Source organism: Pavona decussata, unplaced genomic scaffold (genome assembly GCF_977016875.1).
Source record: "Pavona decussata unplaced genomic scaffold, jaPavDecu1.1 SCAFFOLD_156, whole genome shotgun sequence".
Taxonomy (NCBI): Eukaryota; Metazoa; Cnidaria; class Anthozoa; order Scleractinia; family Agariciidae; genus Pavona; species Pavona decussata.
In genome coordinates, this window is record NW_028145568.1 from 6,702,501 (window position 1) to 6,718,164 (window position 15,664).

The 15,664-nt window shown below is 38.1% G+C and overlaps 1 protein-coding gene across 5 annotated transcripts in view; it reads left to right on the forward strand.

Moving 5' to 3' along the window:
• LOC146465579 (protein Wnt-5a-like) overlaps positions 1 to 15,664 on the forward strand; it is a 48,126-nt gene that overhangs the window by 6,956 nt on the left and 25,506 nt on the right. For 2 of the 5 annotated variants that reach the window (XM_085128646.1, XM_085128649.1), the window contains exon 2: positions 7,928 to 7,991. In XM_085128646.1, coding sequence (XP_084984772.1) covers positions 7,928 to 7,991 — 64 coding nt within the window. Of the gene's footprint in view, positions 1 to 4,090; positions 4,165 to 4,392; positions 4,531 to 7,927; positions 7,992 to 13,214; positions 13,361 to 15,664 lie in introns of those variants that run through there. The other 3 variants (XM_085128650.1, XM_085128648.1, XM_085128651.1) reach the window with 3 other exon arrangements.

Sequence of the window (15,664 nt, forward strand, 5' to 3'; positions counted from 1 at the left end):
ATGAAAGTGCCGGTAACATAACAAGTGTAGAGCCATAAAAGGTATTGATCACGTTGCTCTGTAAACTTGGCTTTGGGGCTGTTTCCATTTTCCGGAATATAATCCCCAAAATAGAGCGATCTTGCACCTGCATTGCCCGGCTTTAGTTGAGAACAGCAACGGTTAGATTTAGCGTTGAAAATGCCGTTCCTACTGAAGATCTCACGTGTCTCCAGACACTGCATGCTTGAAGCTCACTGGGATCTCGATGGTGTTTCGTCAATGGAAGTATGTACTCTTCCTCGTGAACAGAATGCTCATGTAGTACTAAGGTGAATATTTCTAGTGAATTATTGAAGGAAAAATCCGTAGCAATTCTTCGGCGGTTTTTGCGTGACACAACAAAAGGATTGGAAAACGTTGGCCAATTTTGTCAAGTTAAGTCATCTCCATACAGACCATACGTACGTGGCTTAGAAACCTTCAAATAGTTTCTGCCAATCCTAGCAAAGAAAATTTAAAAAACTGGACTATTATGTTTTTCAGTTATTAGATTCATACGTTTTGCGTAAAAAAGCCGAAGGTTAAAATGAACGCTTAAGTTAAACATTCCATAGGATCGACGCAAAGTTTGTTGATGTGACTTGGTATGATCTTACGGCAAACTGAAATGAGGTAATTAACATAAAGCCTTGAGTCTTCAAAAAGAAGCCAGAGGTTTAATAAGAATTTGTAAAGAATCATGCCATCGAACTGGCGAAATTCTAACCACATTTTTTCTTGTTGTTTGAAGTGAAAATACCATTTAATTTGCACGTATAAGGGCATAGCAATTTCCTTAATAGGAATATCACAAAACTATAAGCCGTTACAATTTAAGATGGTGTTTACCTGCCGCCATTTTAAATGCGAGGATGGCCCCGGGAACGAGGTTGGTTTTAGCATGCGAACAAACGAAGGGCGCTTTCTATTTGTCAGAACTGGCCGGCCAGACAGGTCAGTTTGTAGACAGAATGTACCAATTTGAAGGATAAGTTTTATCCTCATCCTTCGAATTTCTTCAAAATAGCGTGAACCATTTTCGGAGTGATTATTTTTCAAGATTTTGCATCACCATCCCTTCAAAATGCCGCGTTTGATTTTCAGTTCTGAAAATGGAAAACACGCCTAGAGAAGCAGGTGTTCGTTTTGTCATCTCGGTAAATTGGCCGCGTTAAAGAGGTTAAAAAGCCTTTTGAAACGCTAGCCCTTCGCCAGAGCGCTCTGACGAACAGGCTAGCGCTCGAAACGTCAGCTTTTTAAATTCTTTTACCGCGGCCAATTTTCTTTATCAGCTCAGTTGATAAAACCAAACATTCCTTTTAACACTCCTCCTCCAAAGCTGCATCACAGTGTTTGGAAGCTAATCCCTTAATCCACATCCAAAGAGAAAGCAAGACAAGATATTGAAGTAAGACGAAGAGTGTGTGTAAGATGAATGCAACATAACCATTAATCATTCGCTCGTTCTAGTGACTGGCACTAGACGCCTTCTTGTCAACAATAAAATCCCAGGCCCCTACTCGCTCTTTGTGTTTGTCGTTTAGAGTCCGTACAGGGAAATACGGCCGGCAGAATTGACCAACCACACCGCGCGTATTAACTGAGAGATATAATAAATAATGATAAATATAACGTATATAAAAGCGAACATTTTTTTCTGTGACTTCCAAAAGCGTCAAAGATTTTGTTTTTATTTTCGTAACTTGTTTTCTAACCTATCAAACAACAGCATAATTTTCTTGGAACAATCACACTCTGAGAGCACTCCGTCATTAACAAATCATGCTGTTAATGACCAACAAGAACGCCGCATTTGGTCAGGTGATGAGTTTACAAACCTAATGAAACACGAGTCGAAATCCGTACGTGTTTGGAATAAATTTTAAACACGCCGTCGGGAAAGGTTACTTAATCACATATTCATCAACCAACATACTAAATATTAACATTTTCAGCCATATGCCGGTTTTTTAAAACTCTGTTGTTTTTTAAGCTTTTCACAGAACTTTTGACTCGCATCTTGCTTTAAACGCTAAATTGAACGGCTTGGCTTAATGTTTTCAATTTTTGTGGCTTCCTTTTTGAACACCTTTTCTGCAGCTTCGCCGAAGTCACCTTGGAAAAAAACTGAGCAACAAACAATTGGCAACAACCAGCTGGAATCACTGGCCATAATGAATGGATAAAATGTTGCTGGTTTGTCCAGCCCTACTAAATAAATTAAGCAATGAGTTGTGTTAAACGCTATGGAATTCAATGTATCGCTGGAACAACAAACGCTAATGTATAATGCTTTAGTGAAAAGAAAAACAAAAGAGTGTTGATTAAACAAGTACGTTTTATGATTGCATTCCACATTACAATGGAATACAATACAATTTATTAGTTCCTATACCCTAAAGGTGTTTTTCAGAACTAATTTAGAATATGGCCAGGGCTCCTTTTGATAACAGGGTCAGTTTTGACTCTGACTGGATCACCCTGGTATAAATAAATAACAAATATTAGAAATGTCGTGAACAGAGAACTATTTGAATGAGACAAAGAGCTAGTCAGCTATGTAATTGTTAGAGAACTTACGTAATCTCAAAAACTCGTGTTTTGTGTTTCACTGATTTCCCACTGAAACACTCAAAAACAGTAGGAGCACTCTGCGGTCCGCAGCCTCATGTTTTCATCTGTTTTCTCGTGTTTGGAAACCGAATGAAACACTTGCTCTCGTTTCCAAAATATTAATTGAAATGTTAGAAACTTAAAACGTGAGCTAATGTTTGACTATCTGAGTTAGAGAGCAAAAAATAGGAAATCTTGACAATGGTGTCATGATGACTCAGAAACGTCGGTTGTTGTCGTCAGCTTTTTTCTTGTCTTGCCTTAATAAATAGTTACTGATAAGAATTAGTTTTACTAAGAGTAAAAACGCGAAAGGGAACAATTTTGAGTTTACTTCGCGTAGGCGGTATATGGTCTTTTATCATATGGTGATTGTGTCTTCAACATAGAGCGTCTCCTTATCTATAGTAAAAATCTAAATTTGGCAGTAAAGTTCTCTTATTATAGACTCAAAGAGCCGATAATCGAGTTTAAATTCCCTCAGGGGTGAAATAAATAACCATCTTGCTTCATTACTCATTAATGTAATCAGTGTCCTAAGAACAAAGAGCACAGTTGCATCTCCAATTTAGTCGTCCCTTTTTAAATTCCGCTTTCAATGAAATGAAGTTTCCTGTTCTGTCACGGATAATGCTCATAAATTCCTTCTTTTTAAAAAGCTTGAAAAAAAAAAAAAAAAAAAAAAGAAGTTGTTTTGTCTGTGTGTTGAAACGAGCTAAGAATATGCTCCGAATGTCAAAAACCAGTGGTGATCACTGCGCGAGGTAGAAGTCGCTGATTAGGTAGCCGGATGTACTGGGAATAAAGCTTCCGTGGACGTTCGTGGAGGTAACGATACTGTCTCTCGTTTGTACATTTGATGCGCAGAGATGGTACCAACTTGCAAAACTAGAACATCATACCTTTCCAAAGATGGCTACTGGTCACTAACTTACTATGACAAAATGATGAGCATTGCAGATGTGGGCAAAAGACTGTAAAATGATTGGGAACACTTCACTTGCTAAGCTCAGAACAACGTTATTAAGAGCAATTTGCAATGTCGCGTTGGCAACTGAATAAAGCAAATTTTAAACCATATAAGCTATATTCAATGATATTGCAAAACCCATCTAAAGAACGTCGTGATTGTATCTGTTCTAGAGAAAGATGATTTAAAATCAAGAACATTCCTTTGGGAGAATACAAAAATAATCTTTCTGTAGAACATGAAATCTTTCTCTAGAAATGACTAAAAGGGTTAAAAATTTCAGAAATTTCCCTTTTGCATTCTTTTCTTTTTATACTCAGTTCCCTGGATGGAACAAAGCGTTGGAACCCAAAATAGCAGTATCAACCCAAACAAACGTAATAGGAGTCAGAAGTTCAAATAGTTTGACGGCACCAAATTACCGATTTTGAAGCCCTGAAAGCTTGGAATATAATAATATATTTTTGCTCTTTATTGGAGACGAAATACGGCATGATTACGGAACAAATCTAAGTCACAAGACTGCGTCAAACTTCATAACCAGCCTCGCCAACAAACGGGTAAGGATGACCTTATGCTAAACCTGGTGTGCTTGATCGTCGTACTAAAAATTTTGGACGTTAACATTGTGGACAAATTTTGAAACACGGTCAAGGTCAGGCTGCTTTAATCTAGAACGACCACCATTAAAGTTGTACCGATAACCATATTCATCTAGAGCAGAAAGGGGGCGGAATTAATTGAAATTACGACATCTAAACGAGTTCCTATAGGTGAGACTGAAGATTCTGGCATCTTTTATAGCGGAGGTGCATCTTGCGTGCAGACGTTTGCTGTTTATTGGAGACGAAATACGGCATGATTGCGGAACAAATCTAAGTCACAAGACTGCGTCAAAATTCATGACCAACTTCGCCAACAAACGGGTAAGGGTGACCTTTCCTTCCTTGGTCAAAAAGGAAATGCAAGGCAGCTACTTTCTGGGGCGTTCCTATCAAAATTAGCAAAGATTACGCCGATCAGTATAAAATGAAACTCCCATCTCGGACTAACCAGTAAAGTAAAATTACTGAAATATTTGGTCACGCTGAAGAAAACTTTTTTTAGGTTTCTTACAGTAACGATTCTATCACTGCTCATATTTTGCACTGCCTGCCTCTAATAACGTTTTGCCCAAGTACAAATTTGTACACATGCTTACTAACTGAAATATACTCTGAGTATGTTTTTGTCATTCGATTCTCATGCATCAAACAATAGAAGTTGTTTGTTGAGCGAGGCGATTCATTCTTAAATGAAGGCAGTTGTCATAAGTGTTATGTTTCTTCAAGTGAGCGTAAAAGTTTAGTGACCGAAGTGTCGAAGACTAATGATAATGACATACATATTCGACATCTCGAAGCGGCAGAGTGAATTCTCAAGGACTGATCCAACTCTGCCTTACTTCCTGGCTAGTTCAGCTTATCCAGTGTAACAGTAGTTTTGTGGTCAATTTTCCACATTGTGGAAAACAGTGTTTGGACTCAAAGAATATGTTCTTAATTCCAGCGAGGGTTAGGCAACAGGTGGAAATAAACGGTTGTGTTACATGCTTAAGTTTCGCGTTGAAAACCATTAGTTAAACAGCAAACCTGTGGAGTTTGCAACTGTTTAGATCCACCGTAATTTCACAGGCAAAAAAAGAGAAAAATGTCATGTAGTGTAGCCGGTGATGCTCACCATGCATCATACAGGATTTTTTCTTTAAGCTACAGATTCAACATTCAAGCTATTCCGTTTTCTGAGTTATCCTTAACTTGAAAAAGGTGGTCGAAGTTTAAAGCTGATTAAGAAGGCTCAATATCCTCTGTTGGCCACATTACACTGATAACTGTTGCCATATATAACTTTTAAGTCACCAATTACGTTTAGTATCATGAAAATCATAGCTTACCTAAGATTCAGCGATAATTTGTGGTTTCAGGTCTTTCAGAGTCACAAACCACAAAATACAATCCTCGACCAAAAGCTGCACCTAACGTATTCGTAACGCCAGCAATATCATCGGCTTTATGATAGAGGTAGGAAAACCGAGAAGCCAGTCGCCAGTTTAAATTTGACTCAGACTCGGTCACGTGGCAAAATTCTGTTTGTTGTGCTCCCTTAGACATATATACCAAAAAAAACTTTACTTCAGCAATAACTGCTGTTTTGTCACAACTAAACATGATCGGGAGTCCGGCCGAGTGTTCTTTGTGCGACCGCCAGCGACTGACATTGTGATGTCTTAGCATTCTACAGTCCACTGAGGAATAGCAATGACCTGATCACGATCATGATTTCATTTCAGTATGCTTCGGGTGATTGTCGTGAAGAATCATCGGCCAAAACATCTGCCTTATAAGATTATTTTCTTAGACGTAGATATTACCCCTGCTAGATTTGAATGCAAGGGAACTACTACCAGAATAGGAATATTGCAATGTTTTTTTATTGGTCAGCAAACAACTATAATAACAATGGTTCAAGTGAGGCTTTTAGAGACACTCCCTGAGGAGGGTCAGGTACTTGATATATCAAAACACCTACAGAGGGTTCGATGAATTGGATTAGGTAAACCACGCTCCGTAGCCATGGGCTGAAACATGCACATCCACCGCTCGGGTCACGAGAAAAATCATATGTTATCAATTACTACCCGCAATTACTGTGAAAATACAGGACTAATCTGATTGCCAAGTTCTGGACACCAAGAAAAAAAATCAATAATTATATAAATCAACGAAATGAAATAAACATCTTATATTTCAGAATAAAAGGGAAAATCAAGCAGTACCACATGAAAGTACGGCTGAGTAATAAGGTTTCAAATACCTGGCTGGTCACATTTTAGTTTTTTGTTTAGCACGACTAAGTATAAACGGTAACGCTTAATATATCACCAACAGATGCAAATGTTAGAATTAATCTGTACAGCGTCAAGGTAGGGGTGCCCTAGATATTTCTACTGTCGTGCTCATGCTCGTGATTTCTATGTCGCTCCGTATCTGTTTCTTTTTATTGGCAGCTACTAAATACAGAAGTGTTCGTTAAGCGCCTTTTAACAACCGTCCGGAAGTTTAATAAAACTCGGGTGTGATGCTTGCACGCGCTGAGAGCCACGTCTTTATTGGCGATTGGCGCCAAATCCTTTTCGCGCCCTCTCATTACCGAGTGTGCGTCAATTGTTTCCCGATGTGAGCGAGTTAGCCGGTAAAACCTCAATTTAAAACGCAATCAAGTGATGCTTGATCGCCGCGACCTAACAAATTAGTAATACGCTTTGATGCTTCCATATTAGGTAAGAGGTGCTTTCACTTACTGTTACCCGGTATACGATTTTCTCGTTAACGCTTCAATGTATGCAGTTAGGTTACGTGAATTTTCAGCTTTGTCGGTCCCTTTCATAAGATGACCCCGACCTCATAAAATTAGTAAAGAAAGCCGCCTGAATTAAAATTAACTCGATAATTCTCTGTAATATACACTTCAGTTAAAAACCCTCCTTTAAGAGCTTTGAAATGCGCTAACAAGCCTTTGACAGAAAAGAATGATTGAGTCTGAGAAGACCAAGAAACGCGAGCAAAAGAGAAAATACAACAGGCTAATATATATGTATATATATATACATATACTATTAGTGCTTAATAGTTAGTCTATGCCCTTGTTTTGATATCTTTTGTTTTTTTACTTAGCCACTCATTCATTCAATGAAGTGGAAATGCAAATTAAACAAACTCTTAACCCTAAAACGTAGTGTTTGTTTTGTGCCAACCAGCTGGTTTCCTTGTAGACTACAGATAAAGGGAAACGAAACAATTGCTTGCAAAGCTTAACAAATTGCATAATAATAGCTGCGGTGTGTTACTATTTTCTTTCACAATGCAGAGTAAAAGAATGCAAATAATAAAACACCATATCACAGTGGATTCTGCACTAAGAATATCAATCTCAAATTCCAAACAAAAGAAACAAATTTTTACGGTATTTCCCTGTGCGTGTGTTCTGAGGGAAGATCCAATTGTTGCAAAAAGGTTTATCTTAGTTTAACCGTTTACATTTCTAAGCCGAACAAAAACAGCACTACGGAATTTCCTGGAGATCTTGCTCGATTTTACTCTTTTTTCGGCCTAACAGTTGTGGTTAATTCAAGATCTACGTAAGGTCTGGTGAAATATTTGCATTCGGCTCGCTTCGCGTCTGCCCCCCAGGCTATATCAGCCAATATCATTTACTTCAATTAGCCCAAGTTCAGTTAAGATTGAACGCCGTCACCGTAACATTTTATTCCATTTTTCATAACAGAAGCCATCAGGCACATCCTTCCGAGAGTAAACACAGCAAGCTCCACGCACTATCTCAGAAAAAGGTAAGTTTAGTTTGAAAGTTGTATGTTGTATGGTGTAGTGCTCTTTAAACTAGCATCGTTTTTATGAGAGTTAAACAATCCAGGAGTGGTTCAGCAAATTCTGTGTCAAGTTAGAGTACACTTCCGAGTCCTTTTGTTGAATGATTCGACATTTTCGGTGACCATGCTTGCCTTGAATTAATCAAACACATGATAAAGGGGTTACTGAACTTCCTCAGTTAAAGGGTGTAGCGAGGAAACCCGGCTACACCAACCGCATCACCGAACAAGCGAAAGGACACAAGTCGTCTTAAACTGTATCTCTTAAAGAATACTCTAATTAAAATCGTGTAAACTTCAGTGGGGATCATGATGGTAACCGAGACAAACAAGAAAGATTTGGTTAAATGCTAGCCTCTGTTAGAAGAAGCGACGAACAAAGTAGAAGCTTTAGGCAAGGTCGCTAAAACACTGAGATGACTAATTATTTGAGCAGCAAAGAATGTGTGCTTGACGGAGTTACGTCATAGGTCGCCCCATATTGCGTTTTGTAACCTTTTTTTTTTCAATCTAAACTCGACATTTTGCTAGCTATTTAGTCTTCAAAACTTAGTCTTCTGATCAATTATTGCTTGATATTATCAACTTCCAGAAGACGTTTTTGCGACGGTCCGTGCTGGATCAAAACGGTCTCGGAAAATTCCATCACTTTCAAGACGACCTGACATTATTTCACAATTTCCGTTATTTGCATTGTCATTAGTATCTTTGGCCTTTTTAACGATCGCAATATGAAAATATTAAATCTCCTTTAGGATTCTCGAAGGTTTCCCGCAACGTTGGTTATGAGAATTTGCATGGAGAGACATCCGCCAGTGATGATATTCATTTCCAGCCTGATTTTGTCATCTCATCCTCGTCTGTAAAATCCTGGGATTAAAAAATTCATAATTTTTTTTCTCTGCGAGGTCTAATCATCCTTTCCGCTGTCCCTGAACAGTCTGCAAAATTGATAATACCTTTAAAAGTTAACTTGTGGGTCACAATCAAGACAGATATTTATTGATTACCAATGTTTATCCAGAGATCTAAATATATTTTGTTCTTGTGGGCTTCCTGTCCACAGAACAATCAACATGATATTTAACTCATTCACAATAAAAGTTAAATGATACTTGAAAGTCAAAATTGATAGCCAATGCTTCTTAGGGCTGTTCTCAATCAGTGCAAATGCCGAATTCAAATGTTCACTTAACGTAAGTGTTCTAGGGATATTAAATAATGACGTTGCAGGGGTAATACTAAAAAAGTTTACCTTGGTTTATCGGTAGCTCATAATTAAATACGCCCATCATTTTATAGCGGCTAATAATAATGTAGTTAAAAATACTAGTTCACAGGTTCTATTCGAAGGGGCGTAATTGCCTTTTTTGCCGTTTAAACCAAACACCACCCAAATATTTTCAAAGTTTTGCAACAGTGAACAATAAAGGATTTTAGACAATGGCAAGAATACATTGGGCGCCTTCAAGAGTTTTCGACGTATTAAATCAAAATATTGACCCATTGTTAGTCTTTTCGGTTACAATGCAAATATAAATAGTCCCCTTCCTTTCCCTCTTAAGATAGATATTTTTTTGAAAATCTTCGATGTCGGGAAATACTTGCAGATTGCCCTCAATTGACAAATATTGACAAAATTTAACAAATTCCCACTTGGTAAATGTTAATCAATAAAGTTGCCATAAGAGGTGCATTCATTTGAATTATCAGATTTGAATGATCACCCATCAGGATTTCATCCATTGCTTCAGTAGTTGGGACCTCATTGCAATGTGTTCTAAAGAAGCACACCACAACAACTTTCTTTTCAGAGCTATCATCGCGAGAAAAATGGTCGATGCTGCTGTTTTTAATAAAGAATCAGGAACGCTGGAAATTGCCACTTAAACTCACCCAGTTTAAGAATTATTCTTGACATACGTAATAACCTGTTAAAGTAAGCTATATAGAGAGCTCATAACGTAACAGGAATGTAGTGCTTCGACTAACTTGCTCAGATTAGAAAACACGACGTTTGATATAGGAATTGAATCTCCACCTATATACAGCAACACAGGCCCCAGTCAAGCATAGCTCAATAGCTTTCATTTGAATAGTCACACTTCATAGTTAAGCCACACCCTCGATAGTTGAATCCACATCGCACACGATATAAATAACGTTATACGAATGATATACTGTTTAGTAGTGTTATTCGCTCAGTTCATGGTCTTGTGGACCTGGTCCAATTATTGAGAAGTTCACGAATGAAGAGCGAAATACAAAAAATACTTACGTTTGATCAGTGTGAAAATCCCGAAAACTGTTGTAATCATGATTCTTATGAGAGTACCTGAAAGTTACTCATTCAGTATGCTGAGCAGGACATTCCAATGGAAGCGGTTTATTTTGCTCTACAAGATAATTTCAGTTTTATATCAGTGGATAAAACGATTGAAATTTTGATGAAAACGATGCCTATTGCTCCTCCTAAGATGGTGCTAAATGCAGACAGTGATCATCAATTGTGTGTTACTGATTCAAACGAAGCAGTTTTGTTTAGTAGTGTTCATTAAAGTCTGATTTAGGCAGATTTTACATATGTAGATGAGATCTTAAATTTTGACCATTCAAATTGTTTAGCACCTGACTGAGAACTTACTTTAACTTTCCTTTGGCTCTGATCTCAATCTATCAAAATAAAACTTCCTGCTATACTGAGTGTATTGAGAAGTAAATCCATGCAGAGATCAGTTAACCTGCCTTGCACGAACGATTGATTAACTGACCCAATAGAGAAAAAGTAAACTCTGAAATGTGTTAATAAACGGGTGCAAGATATGTGAATATATGCGGATCAATTCACTTTAAGGTGCAGCACAGCAACTTGACAGCCCCTTGGTAACATTCTTGCCAACATCTTTGTCTGGATTGCATATGGTCACTCTTGACGATTTCACGCAAACTTAATACAAAAATTTAACAAAGAATTTTCCTTTAACTGAACATGGTTTTCACTCAGTTCATTAACTTGTTTTGTAATTTTTTTTTTTCCATTACATGTCTTCTTAAGAGTATTATAATTAATTTTGGGGAAGAAAATCAACTGAGATGCTGATGACTCAATGGGTTTCATTTATCATTTCACTCTCCAAACAAGAATTGCTTCCACGTGAAAGAATTGTACTTTTCCAGCTCCACGATACCCATTCCAATGAAAAACTAAACTAATCCAAACAGTAAGATATTTGTGTAACCTCGCGATACAGTTTGTGCCAAGGTCATTGAAATGCGTGAGAAAATCAAACTCAGTCTAATGTTAGAAAGATCACCTTCGAGTCATAAACGGTCAAAAGCTAACTAAAACTGGGCTGCGGTAAGTTAGGGACTCATGACTGATAGCTGGCCGATAGCTAGTTAGTGTTTGTATTACTGAGCTAGCTAGGCCTGTCTATTGTCCGCAGCACTTCTTCTTCTGGCTTTTGCTGTATCCTATCAATGGCCCAATTCAAAGTGTTGACGGAAACCATCTTAGAAGGGAACCCGTCTTCGCAGGAAGGAACATTCGTCTAATATGAATCCGGTGGGGGGGGGGGGGGGGAGTTTCCTTCCCTTCTTCAGTAGTCAAATTTATCCATGCATTTGCCCGTCAAAAACAACGGGAAAAGCAGAATGGAAAACTCGTCTGAAAGGAATATTAAATTAAGGACGGTCTCTAGTCTCCACCTCCAGTCTATATCAGGTATGATTAGGACAATTTTGCCGTCTTTACAGATTTATTTTTAGACGTTATTCTGTCCGATACGGAGTTCCGTCTGAGATCTTCATATGGATTCAGCTTTTCATCGGCCTCCTACTTGTTAACAACTCAGTGAACAAGTACTGAAGATTTGATCAACACCATCATGTCCAGTCAGGCACACGCAGTCGGTACTACACAAAGGAACAATAAACGGGCAGAAGCATGCCGCTATATTGCTATAAAACATGACAGGCACTTGGGAACACGAGACAGAAGCTAATCGTTTCTGCATTTCGTGGGTGATGTCAAACGGACCTAAGTGTTTTGTGAACATATTATACATGGTTTTGTGTTCGTTATATGATTCATAATTCAAACTGAAGCGAAAAATATGATAAACGCCTCTTTCAGTCACTTTCCACGCCCCAAGATATTCTACAGAATAACACATCTACCACAAAGCAACACAAACAAACATGCAAACAAACAATTAAATAAACGAAAAGATCTGCCGAGAATTATTCATCAAAGACGCTTTCTTCCGATTATCGCCAGTGTAGTTTTGGTCTGCGGAACTCACCTCCCACAACACAACACAGTACAACACAACACTACACAACACAACACGCGTTTCTCTTTTTTATTCCCTGATAAAGGATGATTTTCAAGCCATTATTTAAAGCTTGCCTGATTGGATTTTTTCAAGTAAACGTTGCAGTATTTCCAGGCAGCTGTTTTGAATATAACCTGAGGCCACTACTATAGGTACAAAAACGTTTTGTAGGTTGAATTATGATTTTAGCAATGTTTCTACCACCCACACAAAAAAGGCCACAGAAAAGAATTCCCAGTGAAAATATCTTTGCACCAGACATAGTTTTGAATTCTAGACATTTTCATAACAGATCGAACGGATCCTTTAACATTATTTTGTTTTCAGTCTAGGTTTGGATGACATGAGGTGAAGTAGCTAGACGAAGATCAGCCGAAAATACTTTGACCTAGCTCTTTCATTTTTCAAGTTATTTTCACAAGCTAGGCGGTACCCTGTGACACAAATGAAATTACAACCTTAGATTTGTTGCCTTAACGCATTAAATTCTTGTGGGTTTTAATCTAGTGTTGACATTTTCCCACGGTCTACTATTGAGACCATAGTTTCTATCGAAAATCTTTTACTTTTTATAATCGACGCATAGTTTCTACATAAATTATCAGAACAAAAAGTGACCAGACTTTATAAACTTTGTAAACCTCTTCGTTAATTCTAGATACGTTGTAATAAGTTTCGGTCATAAATTTGAAGTATCGTGAGTCGTAGGAGGTATCTGGAACTGTATAGGCAAAAATAGCATTGCTGACCCATACATGTCCGAGCCCCAAGGTACCCCAGCGACGGTTTAATACACCGAAATATCTCAAGCATTCCGTCGTTTCCGATTGCCCTGACTTAATTTTATGGGAATGTTGGTGACGGTGGGTAACGGAAGGAGTCAATTGCCACCTTGCTTATGCAGAAGGTGACGCGAGGGTTGTCCTCATCACCAAGAATCACGAACTTCATATAAGTTGGCTCTGGATTAAAGGAAATTTCCTGTTTTCAAAGGTAGGGTTCATAAGTGTCAAGCTGCCTTTCCTAGTGACAAGACAAGAAGTGAGTTTCATTCTGTTTACATGCTGCAGCGTAATGTAGAATATTTCTCTGTCTGGGACATGTACAACTTTACACGGAACACGAATGCAACATCCTATAGCTTTGCCAGGCAATGTTCTCAGTGTGCGAACTTTCTTATTTCTTTGCACTGTAATAGTAACATATTGCCTGTTCTTCAAAACTGGAGGCTAGAAGAATGCCAACAGACAAGTGCTCTAACAGTCGAATATTTGCAACGTCGGCATTCTTATGAAAACAAAATATAAACTATTTTAAAATATGGTCTCAAATGTGGCAAAGTATTTCAGTTGTTGCAGAGGCGTTGGTTCAGGGAAATGGTGATGCTGCAAGTTTGAATGCATCTCTACAGTCTCGTAAAGAACGAAATGGAAACCCTTCAAAATAAGACAAAACAAACAGACAAACAACAAAAAACAAAACAAAATAAACAAAGAAAAACAGAAACTAAGAACATTACCGAGAAGGTGGAAGTATATCCGTATCAGTACTTCTTTCTTGTCGCGTTTAAGCCGAGATGACAAGTGGGTGAAAACATCAAAATCATGGTATGTAATATCGGGATTGAATGTTTTGTTAAATAGATTGAAACTAGACCCCGGATGACTTCCAAACTCAATTGAAAACTTGCACATTTTCATACGGCTTTGGAAGCCAAAAGAACTAAAAGGAGATAATCTGTAATGAAAACAGGAAGACCGTGGGAATAAGCCCTTATTTAAAAAAAAAAAAAAAGGTTTCTGTCTCACTACTAGACCTACTGGCGTTCGACTCCGCATGCGCTGCATGCCTTTTCTCTAGCCAGTTCTGCGGTGGATTGTTCTTCATTCGTCACCGCTTGGCATCAAAAGTGTTCCGTCTTACTCCTTCATAGTCCTTACGGCATATTCTACCCACTTTCTTTTTGTAACAATCACTATGGTGGTGATGATTGTGTCGTTCGTACCTTCCCCTACTGATCACATCTTATTGCTATCAAAAACAAACAAGCAAACAGGTTTGTCATATTTTGTCCCTTTGCTTGTCTTCAGTACTGACAAAATTGGAAAAGTTGATCAGTAGGCCAATGTTGGTCTCCCTGAGTAAGCAACATTTTGAGCAGATCTCAGGGAAAAGATCTTTTGTAGCTAAATCTGTTACCTGGTTAAAAACCCCGGGTAAAAATTTACAACAAACGTTTTGCTACACTGCTTGACTGCCAAAGATTCCGGCGTTCCCTTGTGGATGATTTAGTCATGAACGTTCACTAAATTTGCCAGTTGTCTGGTGCCAACTAAGTCCGTGAACAACGCGGTCTCAGGTTTCTGTTGTTTGGTAACAGGTCTCTACTGGATGAACATTTTAACATAAAAACGTCTGACGCTTTGATTCACTTTTGTTTCTTAACATTTGGCTCAACTTAGCCTGTATCATCGAAATCCTCTTGTATTATAGTAACTTTTGTATGTTATGGGAATGGAGCCTTACGTAGAGAAAAGCTTTGTAAGAACTCTTCTTACATAATTTGTGTGGTGAACTTGTTATTCGCATTTTCATCACAACCTGGTTTGGTTTTGATGGAATTCGAGTGTACATACATTTGAACAAAATAATAGTTAGGCTTGGTCACGTTACCCCATACTCCTTGACGCAACCACTGTCGAAAAATACCCTTTTTCGTTTCTCTGGAAACCAAACAAACACTTAAAACATTAAAACAAAACAACAAAGGGGACTGATGAGAGAAGAAAAAAAATCGATATTTAAACACGGGATATGTGTGCAAACTCGACAAAAATTCCTTTCTTTATTGACCGGACTAAACACTTTAACCTTCAAGAAAATGTTTAGTTGATCCCGCACCGAAGCCCATGTTTTTAGACACAAAACAAAGGGTTTTCAAACACTGGTGTGATTGGAAGTCTTGCCCAAATGAGGTGTGAAACAGCGTAGTGCTTAGGAGAATTCAGTTTGCATGAGGACATCTCAATCCCATGTCTGAGAGTCCTGAGACGTCGACACAGCCAATCAGAGCACGCATAAATTCTGTAATCGATAACAAGTATATTCTCCTCTAAACAAAAATTATACATAAAAAGCTATCAATCAGTTTTTAAGTTGGTTTGAATGCCGTGTGTTGGAATCTTTTCAAATTATTTCAAATTTTGTTTCATAATTCGTTGGATTGAATGTTCACAAACAAATCATTCAACAGACTCAAACCTCGCATCGTATTAGCTTACAAGTTAATAGATTAAA